We start from the raw sequence: 20210 nt of genomic DNA, 5'->3' as shown, positions 1-20210 counted from the left end.
TTGGGGGCACCCATCAGCCAAGCAGTGTACAGTGGACTCTTATCCCTCACCCCCAACCCCTTCTACTGAGTCCCCAAAGTCCACTGTATCATTCTTACACCTTTACGTCCTCATAGCTTAGCTCCCGAAAAGTGTAGTTATTTTAAACATAGTAGCTGCTTACTTAACTCACTGTGCCTGTGCTCTTGGCCCAGATTTCAGCTCATGGCACCGAGCGTGATCACTGAGGCAGTCTCGATCACTGTCGCCTGACCCCTCTGAAGTTCCCAAGAGGATCCACTCATGATGAGCTTTCTGCTGGCCAAGACGTGAAGGGCAACTGGCACTGTGGGCTTCAGAGAATACTAAGGACGGTTTCAGGGCTTTCAAATTGAAATCTAGTGATCCATAAAGCCCCTGTACGAATCGTTACCAATCAAGCAGCTCCCGTGGCCCTCACGCTTTCCTGAGCTAATACAGTCCGTTTTCCTGTCTTCCATTTTGCTTACCCCTAGGTCAGACTAGCTGTGGTGATAGAGCTCATAAAGCTCATTCTCCAGTGGCTTTTCTCATCGTTCATAGGCACTGTTAAGTGTTTCCACATGACAATCCCAAGTAATCCTCACCGCTATCCTTAAGGTGAACAGTGCTAACCACACTGTCACTGGTTATAAGCGAAGCAGAAATAGTAACCAGGAACACAGCAACTTCCACACGTTTACCCAGCCAGAGAAGAGCACTGGGTTTTAGTTCTGGTTTTTCATTGACTAGCTGAGAGTTCTGGGCAAGTTTCCTAACTTCTTTGCCTCTGTTTCCCTACCTACATAATGGGAGTGGACTGTAGTCCTTAACTCACAGGGTTGCCTGGAGGAAGGTGATCAGTAATGTGCCCTTCTCATCCAAGTACCCAGATTCTGGTGTGTGCACGGCAGGGCTCTTCTGGCAAGGGCTACGGCGGTATCTGCTGCCCGGAAGAAACCAGGGGCTCTGGCAGTAGGAAATGCTCTCAAGGGTGGGGTCCAGCCTAGGGTCGCTGCCCTTCTCTGAGGGGCACCCGCAGACTGCTGAGCAAGCACAGTCCGAACCTCCCCATTGGGGCTGGCTTTCAGAGCACAGCTATGCCTGGAGCAAAGCAAGTGTGGGGGCGGGGTGGGATCACTGGCTGAGCTGGGACCAAAAAACCTCAGACTCTTCACTCTTAGATGTTTATAGAAAACCGTAATCTCCGAATGAAAAGGCAGACGTTGAAACTTCCTTCAAGGTGAGTTATTTTTGGGTTTTGTTTGTTTTGGGACAGAGTCCCACTCTTGTCACCCAGGCTGGAGTGCAGTGGTGTGATCTCGGCTCACTGCAGCCTCCGCCTCCCCAGTAGCTAGGACTGCAGGCGCACACCACCACACCCAACTAATTTTTGTATTTTAGTAGAGATGAGGTTTCACCATGTTGGCCAGGCTGGCCTCCATCGAACTTCTGGCCTCAAGAAATCCACCCACCTTGGGCTCCCAAAGTGCTGGGATTATAAGTGCCCGGCCTCCTTCACAATGTTGGAGTGGAGTGCAGCTGCAAAGGCTTTGCCTTAACACCATGCTCACTGGTGTGGCAGAGATCAGACTCACATCACAAAGCCCAGCTCTGTCACACGATGTTGATGTAACTATTAGAAGAGGTGGGGAGATATTCATGCCCCTTTTCTGGGCCATAAAATGGGAACTTCTCGAGGCAGGCATAGAGATTAAATGAGAACAAGGCCTGGCCCGGCAGAGTTGCGCAATACGGATGAGTTTTCTCCTTCCCTTCCTTCTGCCAGCAAGTCTGACTGCATGCTGAGCCTGAGCTGAGCTTATCTGTGGCTTCCATCAAGGCCTTGCCCTTCCTCCCCCATGGTTTTGCCCAGGGCCACCTGTACTTGAGAGGGAAAGGCGAGGCATTTCTCCAGTAATTACAGCTTCTCACGGCTGAGCCCTTCAGGCCGTTAAAATGACAACCGATTCTTGCCGAACCTAATTCTTTGCTGAATCCTTTGCCCTGACATGAGAGAGGTGTTAGCAGGTTAAGTAGGAAGGTAATTACCATAAGGTAAGTATCGAAAAGGAAGTGAATTCTCACTGCGCGAGGAACTCAGCAGGCTCCCGAAGCCAGCCGGTCTGCCCCGGAGCCTGTGCGCAGGAGACTTGCATCAGTCAGAGATCACGTACCCTCCAGGCACGGCCAGAGCCCGCAGCTGGCTGGAGTGACGACTGTTCCTTTGTGTTTGTTTGTTTTTTGAAGGATGGAGAACATCTTGGGGCCTGGTCCTCACACTCTCCCTGCATTCCTGCCACAAGGACGGCCTCTGGCCGCTCTGGGGTTTCTTCCACCATACGACAAGCCCGCTGAGGTCAGAAGCCTTGCTGCCCCAACCCCCAGCCCTGACATGATGCCTGGCACATAGTAGGTGCTTGGTAAGTTATTTGCTGAATGACTAAGGAGGACTAAATCAGGGGCACTAACTATTTTTCAGTTCACCTGGGGTTGGGGGCTGTTTCTGGGTAACAGAGAAGTCTCAGCACTGAGCTGAGGGACTGCCTAGAACTCAGAAGAAAATCCTAATTTCAGCCCTTCTCCTTTCTTTCTGCTCCTGGTCCTGCCCCAGGGAGGGCCAAACATACAGAAATATGGAGGACTGAAAATGACACCGAATCAGGCATCCAGAGCTTTGCGTTCTAGGCTCAGCTCCACGCTCAGTGACTTCAGTTCTATGTGCCTTTGTTGCCTTATCTCCAAAAAGTGCGGTGGCTCACGCCTGTCATCCCAGCACTTTGGGAGGCCAAGGTGGGCAGATTCCTTGAGCCCGGGAGTTCGAGACCAGCCTGGGCAACATGGTGAAACCCCATCTCTACAAAAATAAAAAACTAGCCAGGCGTGCTGGCACATGCCCATAGTCCCAGCTACTCGGGAGGCCAAAGTGGGAGAATCTTTTTGAGCCCGGGAGTTCAAGGCTGCAGTGAGCTATGATCACGTCACTGCACTCCAGCCTGGGCAACAGAGTAAGACTCTGTCTCAAAAAAAAAAAAAGACCTCTGCACGCACTTCCCACATGTTAGGCGTGGTGGATATAGGGGCACAGCACTGAGTAAAGTGGATTACAGGGGTATGGCGCTGAGTCATGTGGATATAGGCATATGGAGCTCAGTCATGTGGATATAGGGGTATGGCGCTGAGTAAAGTGGATTATAGGGGTCTGGCGCTGAGTCATGTGGATATAGGGGTACGGAGCTGAGTCACACTGGGGCTCTGTCCTCAGAGTGTCTGGTCCAGTGCAAGAGGCTGATAGGAAGTTCATGGTGAGAGCCCACTGTGATATGAGCACACTGCCATGGGAACCAAGGAAAGTGCCTCTGTATCTCGCTGCTGGCCCAACAGTTACTGAAGGCTTCCAAGAAGGGCCTGATTGAGCTGAATACTGAAGCAATACGGGGTGGATTAATTCAACAGAGGAGAAAGTGTCATTCCAGGCAAAAGAAACAGCCTGTGTGAAAGCACTGCAGACATACCGCAGTGAGAGGGAGGCTGGAAAGGAGGTGCACATGGGAGGAGATGGGAAAGGCACAGGTCTAAAAGGAGAGAGGCCACAGAAGGGCCTCGTGTGGCACGCAGCAGAGGAGCTGGCACTCAGTCCTTATAGATAAGGGGAGCCCCTGAGGAGGCTTAAATGGGACATGCCTTGATCATTTTTTTTTTTTTTTTTTTTTTTTTTTGAGACAGAGTCTCGCTCTGTCGCCCAGGCTGGGATGCAGTGGCCGGATCTCAGCTCACTGCAAGCTCCGCCTCCCGGGTTTACGCCATTCTCCTGCCTCAGCCTCCCGAGTAGCTGGGACTACAGGCGCCCGCCACCTCGCCCGGCTAGTTATTTTTTTTTTTTTTTTTTTTCTGAGACGGAGTCTCGCTGTGTCTCCCAGGCTGGAGTGCAGTGGCGCGATCTCGGCTCACTGCAAGCTCCGCCTCCCAGGTTCACGCCATTCTCCTGCCTCAGCCTCCCGAGTAGCTGGGACTACAGGCGCCCGCCACCACGCCCAGCTAGTTTTTTTTTGTATTTTTAGTAGAGACGGGGTTTCACCATGTTAGCCAGGATAGTCTCGATCTCCTGACCTCGTGATCCACCCGCCTCGGCCTCCCAAAGTGCTGGGATTACAGGCCTTGAGCCACCGTGCCCGGCCCCGGCTAGTTATTTTTTGTATTTTTTAGTTGAGATGGGGTTTCACCTTGTTAGCCAGGATGGGACTTGATCATTATTAATAATGAAAGACAGCTCGGCCAGGTGCGGTGGCTCACGCGTGTAATCCCGGCACTTTGGGAGGACACGGTGGGCGGATCACGAGGTCAGGAGTTCAAGACCAGCCTGACCAACATAGTGAAACCCCATCTCTACTAAAAATACAAAAATTAGCTGGGTGTGGTGGCACATGCCTGTAATCCCAGCTACTTGGGAGGCTGAGGCAGAAGAATTGCTTGAACCCAGGAGGCGGAGGTTGCAGTGAGCTGAGATCTTGCCACTGCGCTCCACCCTGGGCAAAAGAGCAATACTCCATCTCAAAAAAAAAAAAAAAAAAAAGACGGCTCCCAGCAGTGCGGAGGAGGGATTGGAGGGAGGGAGTACAGTTAGGCTCCTTCGGTAATCCAGGTGAGAAATGACAGCCTAGGCCAGAGACGGAGTACTGGGGACAGGTAAGAGGGAAGGGAAAGGAGAGAACCAGGGAGGCAGAGCTCCCGGGACCTGCAGGTGGGTTAGGAGGGAAGGAGGACAGAGTGTGGATGGCTGCTCGGATTCTGACTCCGCGGGAAGCTGGTGGGCCCTTCACTTGGAGAACTAGAAGCAGCATGGGAAGGGAAGATGAAACGTTCTGGAAAGCTGCCTGGAGTAGAGGTGCAGGTTTGATGGTCTAAGTAACTGCCAGATTTGGAGTGAGAGGAGCCAATGGGAAGGGGTTTGTGGAAGCAAAACAGGGTTCTCAAGGCAATGAAGAAGGAATAGGCAGAGGGAGAAAGGGAAGCAGGACGAAGCCCAGCGAGGGTTTCATGGAGGACCCCACAGTCCAGTGTCCAGTGTGATGAAGCTCAGGTAAGAACTGGCTGTGACCATGGAATGTGCCAGAGCAGAATTTGTGCTGGTTGTCGGAGCACACGGGGCTGAAAAGCAAAGCTAGTAAGTACAAGCCACAGCTGTGGCGCTGAGGGAGGTTACATGAGAGAAGTGGGCCGCTGAACGCACGCCTGGGGCAAGATCCAGGAGGTGGAGAGAGGTTAAGGGTACAAGAGGGGCAGGCAAAAGGAGCCATGAGCCGGAGCCCAAGTGTAAGGAACAGCTGTGGCCATAGGGGCAGTGAGCACGGGTCTGCCAGTGGAGCGGGGGCAGCCTCCACTTTCTAGTCTGTGAATCTGGAAAGCGATTTAGTGAAATGAATGATGGAGAGAAAGGAGACAGTGACAGAGAGAGCGGCAGCTAGAGGATGCTGAGGGGGAGACTGAGTGGGAAAGGGAGCTGGGTGGAGGCTCTGATGGGGCGATGCACAGAGGGCACGCGCTGTCTGTGGTAGTGCTGGTCCCACTTCTGTCTGAAGGAGGAACACTCCTTGCCCCCATCTACCTTAACAAATAGTCAAGAGGTAACAGGTACGACATTTGCCAAGTGTAGGGCTTACAGATGACCCAGGAAATACAAACCACTGGACAAGCAGCAAGCCCAGCCCCCTTACGTTTGCAGCCCTGCCCAAACTTTAATGTCATGCTAACCAGTTACCTTGTAAGAGCTGGGAAACCACCTTTTGCTCAAAATGCAGGCTTCTGCCTTTGAAAACACACCACACCTGATTTTAAGTGCTTAAAGGAGAGAAAATGTCGTTGCTTTAAATTGTTGCTTTGTTCAGAGACATCTGGATTTGCCGTATCCATACAAGCAAAAGCTTTTCCAAGTCCAGAATCAACCCATGCTAATTTGTTATTGCCTCTTACTGTGCTGGCCCAGCTGTAACCAACCCAGCAGGCTTTTGGTTGTAAATTCAAGTGGAAATGGAGTTGGTCATATTTGCGCCCACTGGTATCTGAGGGCTCTGAGGAAGATGGCCAGTAGGTCAAGGGGAATAGTGGTGAAACGCTGACCAGTACTGGGCAGGTGGCCGGCTGTCCCTCAGGCACCACAACGCTGAGCCACAGTGAGGGGCATGAGCCACATTTGCAGAATATAGCCAGAGTCCTTCCAGACCCTCCTGATTTGTGCCAGGGGGCATCCCAGGGCACACAAGTGTCAAGGGCCTACTCAGGTTCTCGGCAGAGCTCTCTGTGTGTTATCAACAGAAAAGGCTACAGCTAGAGTGGGAAGGAGCATGTGATGGCCAGAGGTGGGCAGCCTGTGTACTCCGCCAAGTTTGGGTGATCCAGGTCCCCACGATTTCTGTGTGGTGGGTTGTCCGGCATCTGGTCACTAGGGGGGCCAGTGGTTCTCACACACACGCAGCGGGGCTCCTTAGCACCTGGCTTATATAGCTTCCTGGGGACACCGATCCAGTCTCTGCTCACGCCTCCACTAAGGACAGACAGAAAGAGGATTTCTTCAGTGTGAGAACTCGCGAGTCTCTGGGAAGGGGAGGGCAGGAAGCAGTGGGCCTCTGGGAAGGGGAGGGCAGGAAGCAGTGGGCCTCTGGGAAGGGGAGGGCAGGAAGCAGTGGGCCAGGCCGTAGGAAAAGCAGAAGCCCACCAGAGTGTTTCCCAAGGCAGCAGGCACAGGCTACAGCGTTCAGCCCCTGAGCCTTCATGCTCTCCCCTGACTTCCTCCAGCTTACCCTGCAGGGCCACCACCGCCTTCCCCAGGCCAAGGGCACAGTCCATGGTTCCTTTCACTGTGCTCCCCAGCTCCTGCCCTGCCCCTTCTTAGGAGGCAGCACCACGTTCCTGCACTGGTGGCAACAGCTGTGAAAGGGCTTCCCCTGCTGGCCTGTGAGTTTCTCAGAAGCAGTGTCTGGGTGTGACCGTCCTCTTCCTTCCCCCACTACAACCCAGTGCAGGCCAGGGTCTTCACCTTCTTCTCTGGGGCACTTGGGTGGGGGTGGGCAATTGGCCACTGGCCCTTGGTCACCTGGGTTGGCCTTCTCTGGGAAGCCCTTGGCATAGGATGTAGCTGCAAGCTGTCCTGTCCCCCACAGGTCCAGTCCTTGGTGGCACCAGGCTTCAGACATGGAGGATTCAGCTCTGGCCCAACATAACCTGAGCAACCTCCTATCTTGGGCAGAGGGACCTAGCCCATCTCAGGGTACCGGGTTCAGTCTCTGATGGACTCACAGGCCTTGCAAAAAAGAAACTGAGGTTCTTGGAACTGATGCCTCAGACAGTTTCTGGTGCCTCCTGTCAGAGAAACTGCCACCCAGTGAGAAAACATCCTACTTCTAGCTTACCACAAATAAGGCTGTCACCCAAATGCCTCCCTCTTCCACCCAGCCTCCATCCCATCACTGGGGATCCTTACTCCACACCTCGTCCCTGCCTTCAGTGCTTGTTCCTCTCAGTGTAATGGGAGATGCACACAGGTGAACAGAAAACAACAAACTGAGCTGAGGCACAGGGATAAGGCCCCTCAGTTCACTAGGGTGCCCTGGAAGGGTTTTGTGGGGAAGGCAGATCCTGAATTACTCAGTCATGAAAGCAAGAAGAGGTTCAGCAGACAGAAGGGAGGGCTATAGGGAGGGAAAAGGAGGTGGGTCCCAAGGGAGCAAAGTCAAGCATCTGAATGCATGCAGGCCTCCTGGAGTCTCCTCCGGGGGACCAGGGCCCTCTGAGGCCACCTGCATTCAGACCTGTGTCACAGGAAGGCCCACGCCTATCTTGGCTTCTCTCCATAAAGTGAGCAGGCCAGGTTCTCACAGTCCCCTCCTTCTTGAGATGATGACACTGGAGAAGCTGTCTCCTCAAAGCTAGTGGCCAGGAAGGAAGGAGCTTTCCTTCCTGCTACCTTTGCCCATGCTCCCCTCATTTAAGGCTGAGAACTCCGAATTTGCAGTAGTTTTTTTGTTTGTTTGTTACTGTTTTTTTGTTATGTTGCCCAGGCTGGACTCCAACTCCTGAGCTCAAGAGACCTGCCTGCCTCAGTCTCCCAAGTAGCCAGGACCACAGGTGTTCTACCACGCCCGGCTCACCTTGTTTTTAAGACAGCAGTTGAAGCCATCACTGCATGTACCCTCCCCACCTCCTCGTCCCTCTCTCCTATAGAGAGGTATGATTTGTGCTGGCAAACAGGAAACCAGAGCCAGTGGATGGCGGAACAGGCCAAAGAAAGCAAGAAATCCTGCTTGTGCCTTCTCATTCCCAGGCCGAGGTTGTGTCAGCAGGATCTTTGGAGAATTTGGGAAAAATAAAAAGATGCCCAGGCCTCAAGTCCAAGTCTCAACCCATTCAGTTGAGTGGAGTGAGGTCTGACCATCCATAATTTTGGCAGTTCCCGAGAAGATCTAATATGCAGCCAAGGTTGAGAATTGTTCTCAGTATTTTGAAAAAGCAGGGGTTAACAATCAATTCCCTGAATTCCCTGAATGCCGCAGGCAGGATGGCCTAGGAGCTGGATTTGGGACAGGCCGGAAGGAGCAGAAGGGGAGCCTGCTTACCTCTTCTGGGAGCACCAGAGCCGACTGCCCCTGGCTGAGCTCCACTCCGCGTTGCACGGCGGGAACGTCTGCTTCTCTTGCAGCTCTAGTTTGTTTGCCTCCAAGCCTCTGGTGATCGTGGCTTCCACCTGGGTCAGTGCCGGGGTAGGCAGCCCATCCTCTCCGTAGAAGCGTCCTATCACCCTTCCTGTGATGACAGGAAGGCAGATATGAGTGAGAGAGAGGGTGAGAGTGAATAGCTACTTAACTGCGGAGGCAGGGGTGGGAAGGCACAAGTTCCCACGGTTTCTGACTTCAGTCCTGCTGGTGTGCGTTTACTAAGAACTTCTACTGCAGGGACTCCGGTGCTTGCATACCAACCTCTCAACATCCTAGAAAACCCCACATAACTGCATGCCTGTTCTAGCTGTAGAGTCCTTTATTACAGAAACTATCAAATCTTTCTCACTTCCAGACAATGCTTCCCTGAGGGCAGAACCATGCGTGATTCATTTCTCGATGCTTCAGTGTACTTAGAGCACACAGTGGGTATTCAACTAATGTTTGATGAATGAATGGCTTATTGGCTAACATGTTTATTATAATAGAGAGGGGGTCTCACTCTGTTGACCAGGCTAGTCTTGAACTCCTGGGCTCAAGTAATCCTCCCACCTCAGCCTCTCAAAGTGCTGCGATTACAGGCATGAGCCACTGTGCCCAGGCAGGCTAATATTTCTGCAGCTCCATTTTCTCCAACATCAAATTATTTTGCTTTATACAGATCATTTATTGAACTCAATGTCTGACAGTATCCTAGCACTTTATTTTACATATATGTATGTATGTGTATTTACCTATGTGTGTGTATATATGTGTGTGTGTGTGTGTGTGTGTATATATATGTATTTTTTTTTTGAGACGGAATTTCGTTCTTGTTGCCCAGGCTGGAGTGCAATGGCGCGTGCTCAGCTTACCACAACCTCTGCCTCCCGGGTTCAAGCGATTCTCCTGCCTCAGCCTCCTGAGTAGCTGGGATTACAGGCATGTGCCACCATGCCCAGCTACTTTTTTGTATTTTTAGTAGAGACAGGTTTCTCCATGTTGGCCAGGCTGGTCTCGAACTCCCGACCTCAGGTGATCCACCTGCCTAGGCCTCCCAAAGTGCTGGGATTACAGGCGTGAACCACTGCTCCTGGCAACCAATATTTTTTTACTCCTCCCAACAAACCTATGAGAGAAATAATTGTTTTCTTATTTGTAGGAGAGACTGGCAAGCTAAATAACTTGGGGTGGTCTACAAAGCTAGTGAATTAATGTGGCTCTAAGCCCATGCTCTCCCCTCCATTGCTCTCTTTTGGCTGTGTCCCTCAGGGGACGTGAGTGAGTAAAAACTGGTTTTCCTTTAAAATGCCTATCCAGATGTTTCCTTATAGATGAGTCTTGCTCTATTGCTCAGGCTGGAGTGGAGTGGCTATTCACAGGCATGAACATAGCTCATTATACCTTGAACTTCTGGGCTCAAGCAATCCTCCCACCTCAGCTTCTTGAGTAGATGGGGGTGCAGGTGTGAGCCACACTGTGCCCGGCTTTAAAGTGCCTGTCAGAATTTGTAGAAGTCTAAGCTATGGCAGCAGCCAGCAAGTGGTCCCCCAGCCTACAGGCCAGAAGGAAAAACAGGTCAGTTCTCAGTGCAGGGTCCTAACGTAGCCCAGTCCTGAGGTACAAATGGCCTTCAGAGGCAGCACCTGCCACAAGGCGAGAGAAGCAGAAAGGAAGCACTTGAGGGAGGTGCGACCGAGGAGGGAGCAACCCCTAAGAACTAGCTTTACGTTCGATTCTAGTGGCGCATCTGTTCAGCGCATCTGAGACTCAGCTCATCTCTCAAGTCCAGCGCCCTCCCTGACTTTCCCAAATCCATGTTGCCTCTAGCCTGTGACCCGGACTAGGAGCCTGGACTAGGAGCCTGACTCCTCCTCCTCTACATCCACATCATGCTCCCTTCCTTGCTGCCTGATCCATCAGAAAACCTTGTCAGTCCTACCTCCTGATTCTGTTGACTCCTTTCCATTCCCACTGCCATCACCCTCCTCCAAAGCACGGACTGTAGCACTGGCCTACCTAACTGCTCTCTGTGCCTCAGCTCATGCCCTCCTAGAGCCCTCTGTCCGTAAAACAACTAGGGGATCTTTTCCAAACATACCGTGGCACTCCGACGCCTGAGGAAAACCCTTCAATGGCTTCCTAAAGCAGACAGACAAAAATGCAAATTTCTTATCAAGGCTTCTAAGGCCCTGTAACCATTTAACTGATTTGCTTCTTCAGCCTCTTACAAGCTACGTCCCCCCTCGTTCACTGGGGGCTCCAGCACACGGGCTTCCTTTCTGTGTCTTGGCCGTGCTTCCCCACTCCCCACCTTCGGCACTGCTCTTCCCTGACCCGGGACACTCTCCTCAGGTCTCGGTGTGGCTGCCTCCCACTCACCTGCCCAGTCTCAGCTTAACGGTCCTTTTCTCCAAGAAGCCAGCCCTAAGCACCTGCTCTAAAGGAGCCAGAATTCCCGAACATGCGTCGCATCACAGTCTGGCGCATGGTCCTATCTGGAGTTGTTCAATCTGTTTACTTGCTTATGATACCTCTCTATACTAGTGAGGCCCAGTGCTCAGAACAGCTAGCGCCCAGTGCGGTGGCTCACGTCTGGAATCCCAGCACTTTGGGAAGCTGAGCCGGGCAGATCACTTGAGGTCAGGAGATCAAGACCAGCCTGGCCAACATGGTGAAACCCAGTCTTTACGAAAAATAACAAAAATTTGCCGGGCGTGGTGGCGCATACCTATAATCCCAGCTACCCGGGAGGCTGAGGCAGGAGAATTGCTTGAACCCAGGAGTGGGAGGTTGCAGTGAGCCAAAATCGCGCCACTGCACTCCAGTCTGGATGACAGAGCAAAACTCAATCTCAAAAAATATACAAATAAATAAATAAAACAGCTTAGCATAGAGCATTCCTTTTAAATACTTATTAGATGAATGAAGAAAGGAATCAGGGCCCAAATCACAGGCCTGCAGTCTATGAGTTGGCCTAGCACAGAATTTCCCACTATGGGGTTTGGGTTGCCTGTGTTATACGGTGACAAGCCTGTCTTGGTTGAGTTTCTGACATGAGACCCAAAGAGAGGACAGTAGTAGCAGAGGCAACAGAGGAGGAGTTCTAGAAGCTGTGTCATGAGAATGGTGATCACCAGTGGCTGCGTCTCCAAGCCAATCCTGTATCCACAGCATAACCAAGGCCATCTTGTTTTCGCTTGAGGCCTGGCCATGTTGGCTGCCAAGATGGCTTCCTGGCTGCCCTCACTTCAGTATATACCCTTATAATAAACCTTCATCCACTGATGTATCCTCAGGGTTACTGGTAACCTGAAAGAGCCTAACATGGCCCCTATCCTACAGAATGAGCTAACAGGGGCAGGAACTGGACTCAATTCATCTCTAGTCCCCCTGAGATCTAAACCTTAACTTATGAAGAGTAGGTATTCAATAAGATCCTGACATCAACTAAAATCCTTCTGAGGCATTTCCCACCACATGCCCCACCCCATCCTCAACACATTTTACATCATTCAGGCAAGAACAGTTCACCTGCCACACCAAACACATCTGGAACACTTCTAGTGTGCTCCCAAATCTTAGTATGAAGGATTTGGCCTGGCATTCTTTGCCCATTTACAGGACTCTGTTTTTTGTTTTTTGTTTTTTTGTTTTTTTGTTTTTTGAGACAAGGTCTCACTCCGTCACCCAGGGTGGAATGCAGTGACGTGATCTCGGCTTATTGCGACCTCTGCCTTCCAGGTTCAAGTGATTCTCATGCTTCAGCCTCCAGAGTAGCTGGGATTACAGGCGTGTGCCACCACACCCTGCTAATTTTTTGTATTTTTAGTAGAGACATGGTTTTGCCATGTTGGTCAGGCTGGTCTTGAACTCCTGACCTCAACCAATCCAACCACCTCGGCCTCCCAAAGTGCTGGGATTACAGGCATGAGCTACCAGTCTGGACTCCATTCTTCTTCTTTTTCTTCTTTTTTTTTTTTGAGACGGAGTCTCATTCAGCCACCCAGGCTGGAGTGCAGTGGTGCAATCTTGGCTCACTGCAACCTCCGTCTTCCGGGTTCAAGCAATTCGCCTGTCTCAGCCTCCTGAGTAGCTGGGGTTACAGGCACCCGCCACCACACCTGGCTAATTTTTGTATTTTAGTAGAGATGAGGTTTCACCATGTTAGCCAAGCTGGTCTTGAACTCCTGACCTCAGGTGATCTGCCTGCCTCGGACTCCCAAAGTGTTAGGATTACAAGCGTGAGCCACCGCTTCTGGCTCTCATTCTTTTCTATTGGGTTTTCTTTTCTTTATTAACCCAGTAATGTTTCAACCTCGGTTTGGCAACTTCATTGAGAAAGGGAAGAAGCCAGCCCTCTGAAGCGCAGGTGAGTAGAGGTCAGTGCTTTCAATGGTAGACAGGGCTGTGGTCTCAAGACTGATCTTGGGCAGACTGGGAAAATGAAGGACGGCGTGCTGCAGAGGCCCACAATGGACAGACACAAACTTTAGATATCATGAAAAAGCCTTGACTGATTGGATGTGGCGGGAGCCGAGGTGTTAATACAAATGCCAGGGTTCTCAGAAAAGGTAACTCAAGCAGTGATGACAGAAGCAGAAATTCAGAGGCATTAAGGAAAGAATTCTTCCAAGTTAGCCCTGTTTCGATGGTAGAGTGACACTGGTGTTCCTCAGGAAGCCAGTCGTGTCCAAGTAGGACTCGTGAGAGGCAGGGGCTGCAGACAGATGGGAGAAAGGGCTACAACCATCCCACATGTCCGTACTTGTGAAGCAATCTAGTGTTTAGTGTCTTTCATTGAGGCTGGAGTGCAGTGGTGCGATCTCGGCTCACTGCAACCTCCGCCTCCTGGGTTCAAGCGATTCTCCTGCCTCAGCCTCCTGAGTAGCTGGGACTACAGGCGTGCGCCACCACGCCTGGGTAATTTTTTAAATTTTTTAGTAGAGACAGGGTTTCACCATGTTGGCCAGGCTGGTCTTGAACTCCTGACCTCAAGTGATCCGCCCGCCTCGGCCTCCCAAAGTGCTGGGATTACAGGCCTGAGCCACGGCGCCTGGCCTAGTGTTCAGAGTCTTTAACACTGCTTCAGAACACAGTTTGGTGTGTGTTCATTTGAGAAACAAGTCCCTCACGTAGCACCGGTAAGTAGCAAGTGCAGTACCCTACACAGTGGTTTGATTGGCATCACTACCACCTGGGAGACAGCTCACTCAGGAAGTTTGTCTCCTCCTAGAGGACCACATCAAAGGGGATTTGTGGAAACATAAATTTAGGCTTCAAGCCTTTCTGGCTGTGTGCTGAAGCCTGATGCATACAGCACAGTGAGACGGGGAAGCTGCCCTTTTGGAGCTGGTTGTTCAAGGATGGTGCAAGCAATCACTGGCTGTGCTGAAACTGAGGCTAAAGCAAACAGCTTACTAATCCTCCCCCAAGACTAAGAGGGGCGGAAACAGGTGCCCATCCATCTCCTTCTGGGCGTCTCATCCCTATTCTAACAACCAGAATTTGAAGTAAAACAAATCCATGGCTGTTTTTCAGATTTTAACCTAGAGCCCAGTCCCTAAAAAGTCTCAGCCCCCTAAAAACATTGCAGATAATCAAATGAAACGTGTGACCTGTGGACTACTTACCAACACATACGTAATTCTTCTCATAGAATGAAAGCCAATGTTGAAGTGTCAGCATCTCAGAAGATGACAAATCAGATATATCATCCACAAGGCCTGCTTCAGAATAGTCCCCGGTCACAAATGCTCTGGATGCATCTCGGCCTGAAAGAGAGAAGTTTCCATCAGATCCAGTTGTAAATGACTGACACTGTCCCCACTCAAGAATCTATTTTCTTTTCTTTTCTTTGTGTTTTTTTGTTTTTTTTTTTTTGAGACAGAGTCTCGCTCTGTTGCTCAGGCGTGCAGTGGCATGATCTCAGCCCACTGCAACCTCCACCTTCTGTGAAAGAATCACTTTCAAGTGATTCTCTTGCCTCAGCCTCCAGAGTAGCTGGGATTACAGGTGCCCACCACTATGCCCAGCTACTTTTTATATGTTTTTAGTAGAGATGGGGTTTCACCATGGTGGCCAGGCTGGTTCTGACCTCAGGTGATCCGCCCACCTCGGCCTCCCAAAGTGCTGGGACTACAGGTGTGAGCCACTGCACCCGGCAAGAATCTGTCTTCTGAGAAACGTCTCTTGACAAGCCCCACTCCTCATCCCCAGGAAATGGGGTCCCACCACCTCCTCTGTGACAGATGCTCCTACACCTTGGACACACATCTCTTTGGCATTGATCACATTCTTTCATTTACCTTCGGCGATATTTAACACAGCTGACTGCTTCCCTTGGCCTGGTTTTCCTCCTCCTTCTCCAGTTCCTCATTGTCTACCAGCCTTAGGGGTCAATTACCATCCACACCGCCACACTTGACAATCTTATCCACACCTGTGGTTTCAAAGCCCATGTACAGGCAAAGATAGCCACATCTGTATCTTCAGCTCAGATGTCTCCCAAGGCTCACACCTGTATATCCAACACCACTTAGATATCTCACAGACATCACAAGATCAAAATGTTCACACTGGCTGGGCATGGTGGCTCATGCTCATAATCCCAGCTCCTCAAGAAGCCAAATAAGGAGGACTGCTATGACCACACCACTGCACTCCAGCCTGGGTGACAGGGTGAGACCCCATCTCCCTTAAAAAAAAAAAAAAGTCCACATTGAACTCATGATTATCGGCACCCTCACAGCCAGGAAACCTGTATCTACTGCATTACTGCCTGTCTCAGTAAATGCCAAACAGTTGCTCAACCCAGGAATGCAGTTCTTTTTGTGTGTGCGTGAGACAGAATTTCACTCTTGTCACCCAGGCTGGAGTGCAAAGGCACAATCTTGGCTCACTGCAACCTCTGCCTCACGGGTTCAAGCAATTTGCCTGCCTCAGCCTCCCGAGTAGCTGGGACTACAGGCACACGCCAACATGCCTGGCTATTTTCTGTATCTTTAGTAGAGATGGGGTTTCATCATGTTGGTCAGGCTGGTGTGGAACTCCTGACCTCAGGTGACCTGCCTGCCTTGGCCTCCCAAAGTGCTGGGATTACAGGTGTGAGCCACTGCACCGAGCCTGGGGAATGCAGTTTTTTTTTTTTTTTTGAGACCGAGTCTCGTTCTGTCGCCCAGGCTGGACTGCAATGGCGCAATCGCAGCTCAGTGCAACCTTCACCTCCCGGGTTCAAGCCAGTCTCCTGCCTCAGCCTCCCGAGTAGCTGGGACTACAGGTGCCCGCCACCACGAACAGCTAATTTTTGTATTTTTAGCAGAGAGGGGGGGTTTCGCCACATTGGCCAGGCTGGTCTTGAACTCCCGACCTGAGGTAATGTTCCCACCTTGCCCTCCCAAAGTGTTGGCATTAGAGGCATGAGCCACTGTGCCCAGCCTGCAGTTCCTAACACTCCCTTCATGTCACATCCAGTCTCCAAGTCCTGTTATTTTCTTCCTAAGTAGTGTTCTTGTGTCAGTCTACCTGTCTCCACCCACATCTAAGCAAGCCCAGACTGCCATCCTCTCTCACCTGAACTACTACAGTAAACCCTGAGGGAGACCTCCCCACATTCATTCTTGCCCCACTAATCTGCTCTTCATACCACACTCAAATGATATTTTAAACATAAACTGATCATGTCATTCTCCTGCCAAAGAATCCTCAGAGGCTTCCCTCTGCTCTACGAGAATGTCCAAATTCCTGCACCAGCTGCCACCAACGCTGCCTTGCCACGTTCCTTTTTTTTTTTTGGAGACAGAGTTTTGCTCTTGTTACCCAGAATGGAGTGCAATGGTACAATCTCGGCTCACTGCAACCTCTGCCTCCCGGGTTCAAGTGATTCTCCTGCCTCAGTCTCCTGAGTAGCTGGGATTACAGGCATGTGCCACCATGCCCAGCTAATTTTTTTTTTTGAGACAGAGTCTCGCTCTGTCACCCAGGCTGGAGTGCAGAAATGCTCACTGCAACATCTGCCTCTGTGGTTCAAGCGAGTCTCCTGCCTCTGCCTCCCAAGGAGCTGAGACTACAGGCACACACCACTGTGCCCAGCTCACACAAACATTTGTACATGAATGTTCATAGCAGCATTATTTATAACAGGCAAAAAGGTAGAAAGAAACCAAAAATCCATCAACTGATAAAATGTGGTATATCCGTATTATTAGAATTATAATATCTATAGATGATTATTCAGTCATAAAGGAATAAAGTACTGCTACATGCTGATACACCATGGATGAACCCTGAAAACATTATGCTAAGTGAAAGAAACCAGACACAAAACGCCACATGTATGACTCCATGAAATGCCCAGAATAGGCCAATCGACAGAAAAAAAAAGTAGATAGTGGTTGGCAAAGGAAGGAATGAGGAGTGACTGCTAATAGATAAGAAGTTTCTTTCTGGGGTGATGAAAATGTTCTAGAATTAGTGGTGACATTTTTACAAGTTTCTGGTTATATTAAAAAAAAAAAAAACACTGGGCCGGGCGCGGTGGCTCACACCTATAATCCCAGCACTTTGGGAGGCCGAGGCGGGCGGATCACGAGGTCAGGAGATCCACACCAACCTAGCTAACACGGTGAAACCCCATCTCTACTAAAAATACAAAAAATTAGCTGGGCATGGTGGCGGGCACCTGTAGTCCCAGTTACTGGGGAGGCTGAGGCAGGAGAATGGCATGAACCTGGGAGGCGGAGCTTGCAGTGAGCCAAGATTGCACCCCTGCACTCCAGCCTGGGCAACAGAGTAAGACTCCGTCTCAAAACAAACAAACAGCACTGAATTTTGGCTAACACCTGTAATCCCAGCACTGTGGGAGATCGAGGCAGGTGGATCACTTGAGGCCAGGATTTCCAGTCCAGCCTGGCCAAGATGGCGAAACTCCATCTCTACTAAAAATACAAAAATCAGCCAGACGTGGTGGCGCACACCTGTAATCCCAGCTCCTCGGGAGGGTGGGGCACAAGAACATTGAATTCAGGAGGCGGAGGTTGCAGTCAGCCAAGATGGCACCACCGCACTTCAGCCTGGACAAACAAACAAAAAGGCTGGGTGCAGTGGCTTACACCTGTAATCGCAGCACTTTGGGAGGCTGAGACTGGTGGAGCACTTGAGCTCCGGAGTTGAAGACCAGCCTGGCCAACATGGTGACAACTTATCTCTACAAAAAATACAAAAATTAGCTGGGCATGGTGGTGCACACCTATGGTCCCAGCTACTTGGCAGGCTGAAGTGGGAGGATCGCTTGAGCCTGGAAGGCGGAGGTTGCAGTGAGCCGAGATCACGCCACTGCACTCCAGCCTGGGTGACAAGAGCGAGACTCCATCTCAAAAAAAAAAAAAAGAAAAAAAGAAAAAGCACTCCAGAAATCGAAGGTTTTATGCCCACACTTGTGCAAACATCCAACGACATCTCCAACAGCACGGGATAGGGCAGCGCAACGAAAACTGCCTTCACTTTGATTCCAGTCCCAGCTCTGCTTCTAACTCACTGTGTAGCCCTGAGTAAGTCCCTTCCCCTACTGGACTATCTCAGGGGCTTTGCGAGACCAACTGGACTTCATTCCTTTTCTGTCAACCCTTGTATTTCCCTAGACAGAGGGAAAGGGCTTGTATTTTAAGTTTTAGAGGGAGCTTCCCAACTCCCCTAAGATAATGACAAGTGGAAAATGCTTCTTTAATATCAGCCTAGTAGCTGATCTTAGGCCTGCCCTGCACTTTTTTTCTTTTTAAATTTTGGAGGTCAGTCCCGCTGGCTGGCAATGAAACATCTGCAAAAAAGCACTAGGCTGGGGGTCCAAGTCCATGTTCTGTCAGTACTCCGGTGTGAGGGTTTTAGGCAAATTACATCCTTTAATCCCCTCAGCTGTAAAACAGGGACACCAGCATAAACTTAATTTGACAAATGTTCCTTGAGGCCTAACACATGTACAGCTTTGTTCTACATATGAAGGACTGTAAAGGGGACTGGACCCCTTTCCTGTGCCCTAACCTCATAATCTTTTCTAAGGAAAGTAAACAGGTGCATCTGTACTAGAAGCGGGAATGACTCAGACCAAATGTACTATATGACGGCCATAAAGGAATGAAGTATTGAGGCATGCTCATAAACCATGGATGAACCTTGAAAACAACACGCTAAGGGGTGGGGGGGAGGACAGATTATTTCGGACCCGGGCATAATGAAGAAATGGTTGGAATTAGTAAGGAAACTATGAGGGTAGAGGCGGGGCGGGATCTCATTTATCTGTGCCCTGAGAAGTCTGGCACACAGCCCGTATCCTTGGCTTCCGACGGTGGGTAATGGTTACCAAGAGAGAAGACATGTTTCTCCAATATAAGTCATGCAGGGCGGTGGTGAATGACAGAGCTGGCCCACAGTCCCGCCAGAGCCAGAGAGCCCAGAAGGATGGTGCAGCTCGGAACCGCCCGTCGCGCGGGTTTGATGGACGTGGGGTGGGGTGGGGGGTGCGGGCGAAATAGATGAATAATGAACGAACCACGCGCAGGTGGCTACCGGCTCGCGCCAGCGGAGGGAAAGGCGTGAGCAGCCTCGCTGATACCTGCGAAGCCGCTATAGTGGGACCCAGGCTCGTAGTGCCTCCGGCCGGAGGACACATCGTAGACGCGGCCGAGCAACGCCAAGTAGAGGCCAGGGTCCCCTGGGCCGCCGCGATAGCGAGACAGCTCCTCCGGTATGAAAAGGCGAAAGCCAGCGCGGGGACCCCACCAGCCCATAAGCCGTGCTGCCATCACCGCTGCTGCGGCTACAGCCAGGCCCAACAAAAGCCCACGGCCTCCGAGCCTCAGCATCGATACGGCCGCACGCGCACCGCACTGCCCGAGTTGCCGCCTCTGTCTACAGCCAAGATGGCGGAGACGCCGAGAGTGACGTCATCGGCGCGCGCGCTCTCGCTCTCCTCGCTCGTGCGCGCGCTCCCTCTCAACTCGCTCTGTCTGTATTCCTGGCTCTGGCGATACTGCGACTTTTTCCTTGTACTTTTTTTTTTTTTTTTTTTTTTTTTTTTTTTGGAGACAGAGTTTTAGCTCTTGTCGCCCAAGCTGGAGTGCAGAGGCGCAATCTCGGCTCACTGCAACCTCCGCCTCCCGGGTCCAAGCGATTCTCCTGCCTCAGCCTCCCGAGTAGCTGAGACTACAGGCACGCGCCACCACGCCCGGCTAATATTTTGTATTTAGTAGAGACGGGTTCACCACGTTGGTCAGGCTGGTCTCGAACTCCTGACCTCAGGTGATCCACCCGTGTCGGCCTCCCAAAGTGCTGGGATTACAGGCGTGAGCCACCCGCGCCTGGCTCTTCTCGTACTTCTTGGCTTGCAGGTTGTCAGCCCCAACAAAGATGGCGGCAGCAGAGGCTGCGGAATGACGTAGATGTTGAGACAGACTCGTCCTCTGGGAAATCAAGGTTGCACCCTTTGAGGCGGTGCTCCCCGCCTAGCTGTCGTGAGTTGGTAGAGGCCTGCTA

The 20210-nt window shown here is 51.2% G+C and overlaps 1 protein-coding gene and 1 long non-coding RNA gene across 6 annotated transcripts; one reads left to right on the top strand and one right to left on the bottom strand.

The window, feature by feature from the left end:
* Positions 1–3868: 3868 nt before the first annotated feature.
* LOC144335270 (uncharacterized) lies at positions 3869–6540 on the top strand. The gene is made up of 2 exons (XR_013405999.1): positions 3869–4110; positions 4357–6540. It is a non-coding gene; the product is annotated as an uncharacterized LOC144335270 (long non-coding RNA).
* On the bottom strand, positions 5713–20089 carry CYB5D2 (cytochrome b5 domain containing 2). 5 transcript variants are annotated; one of them, XM_015118228.3, is made up of 5 exons: positions 17797–17904; positions 14993–15204; positions 14318–14458; positions 8607–8793; positions 5713–6538 (listed from the first exon to the last, which is right to left on the bottom strand). In XM_015118228.3, the coding sequence occupies exons 3-5, from the start codon at positions 14370–14372 to the stop codon at positions 6322–6324; spliced, it is 459 nt and encodes a 152-aa protein (XP_014973714.1). In that variant the 5' UTR covers positions 14373–14458; positions 14993–15204; positions 17797–17904; the 3' UTR covers positions 5713–6321.
* Between the last annotated feature and the right edge of the window lie 121 nt (positions 20090–20210).

The sequence above is a fragment of the Macaca mulatta genome, chromosome 16 (assembly GCF_049350105.2).
Source record: "Macaca mulatta isolate MMU2019108-1 chromosome 16, T2T-MMU8v2.0, whole genome shotgun sequence".
NCBI lineage: Eukaryota > Metazoa > Chordata > Mammalia > Primates > Cercopithecidae > Macaca > Macaca mulatta.
This window is presented reverse-complemented; position numbering and strand designations above follow the sequence as displayed.

What these genes read in the sequence shown, in the direction of transcription:
- CYB5D2 (XM_077968842.1), bottom strand. Translation starts at nt 14,372, where the DNA reads ATGCTGACACTTCAACATTGGCTTTCATTCTATGAGAAGAATTACGTA. An exon ending in GAAGAATTACGTATGTGTTG is followed by an intron (nt 8,794 to 14,317) that starts GTAAGTAGTCCA and finishes CTGTCATCACAG; the next exon opens with GAAGGGTGATAGGACGCTTC. An exon ending in CTCTGGTGCTCCCAGAAGAG is followed by an intron (nt 6,539 to 8,606) that starts GTAAGCAGGCTC and finishes GTCTGTCCTTAG; the next exon opens with TGGAGGCGTGAGCAGAGACT.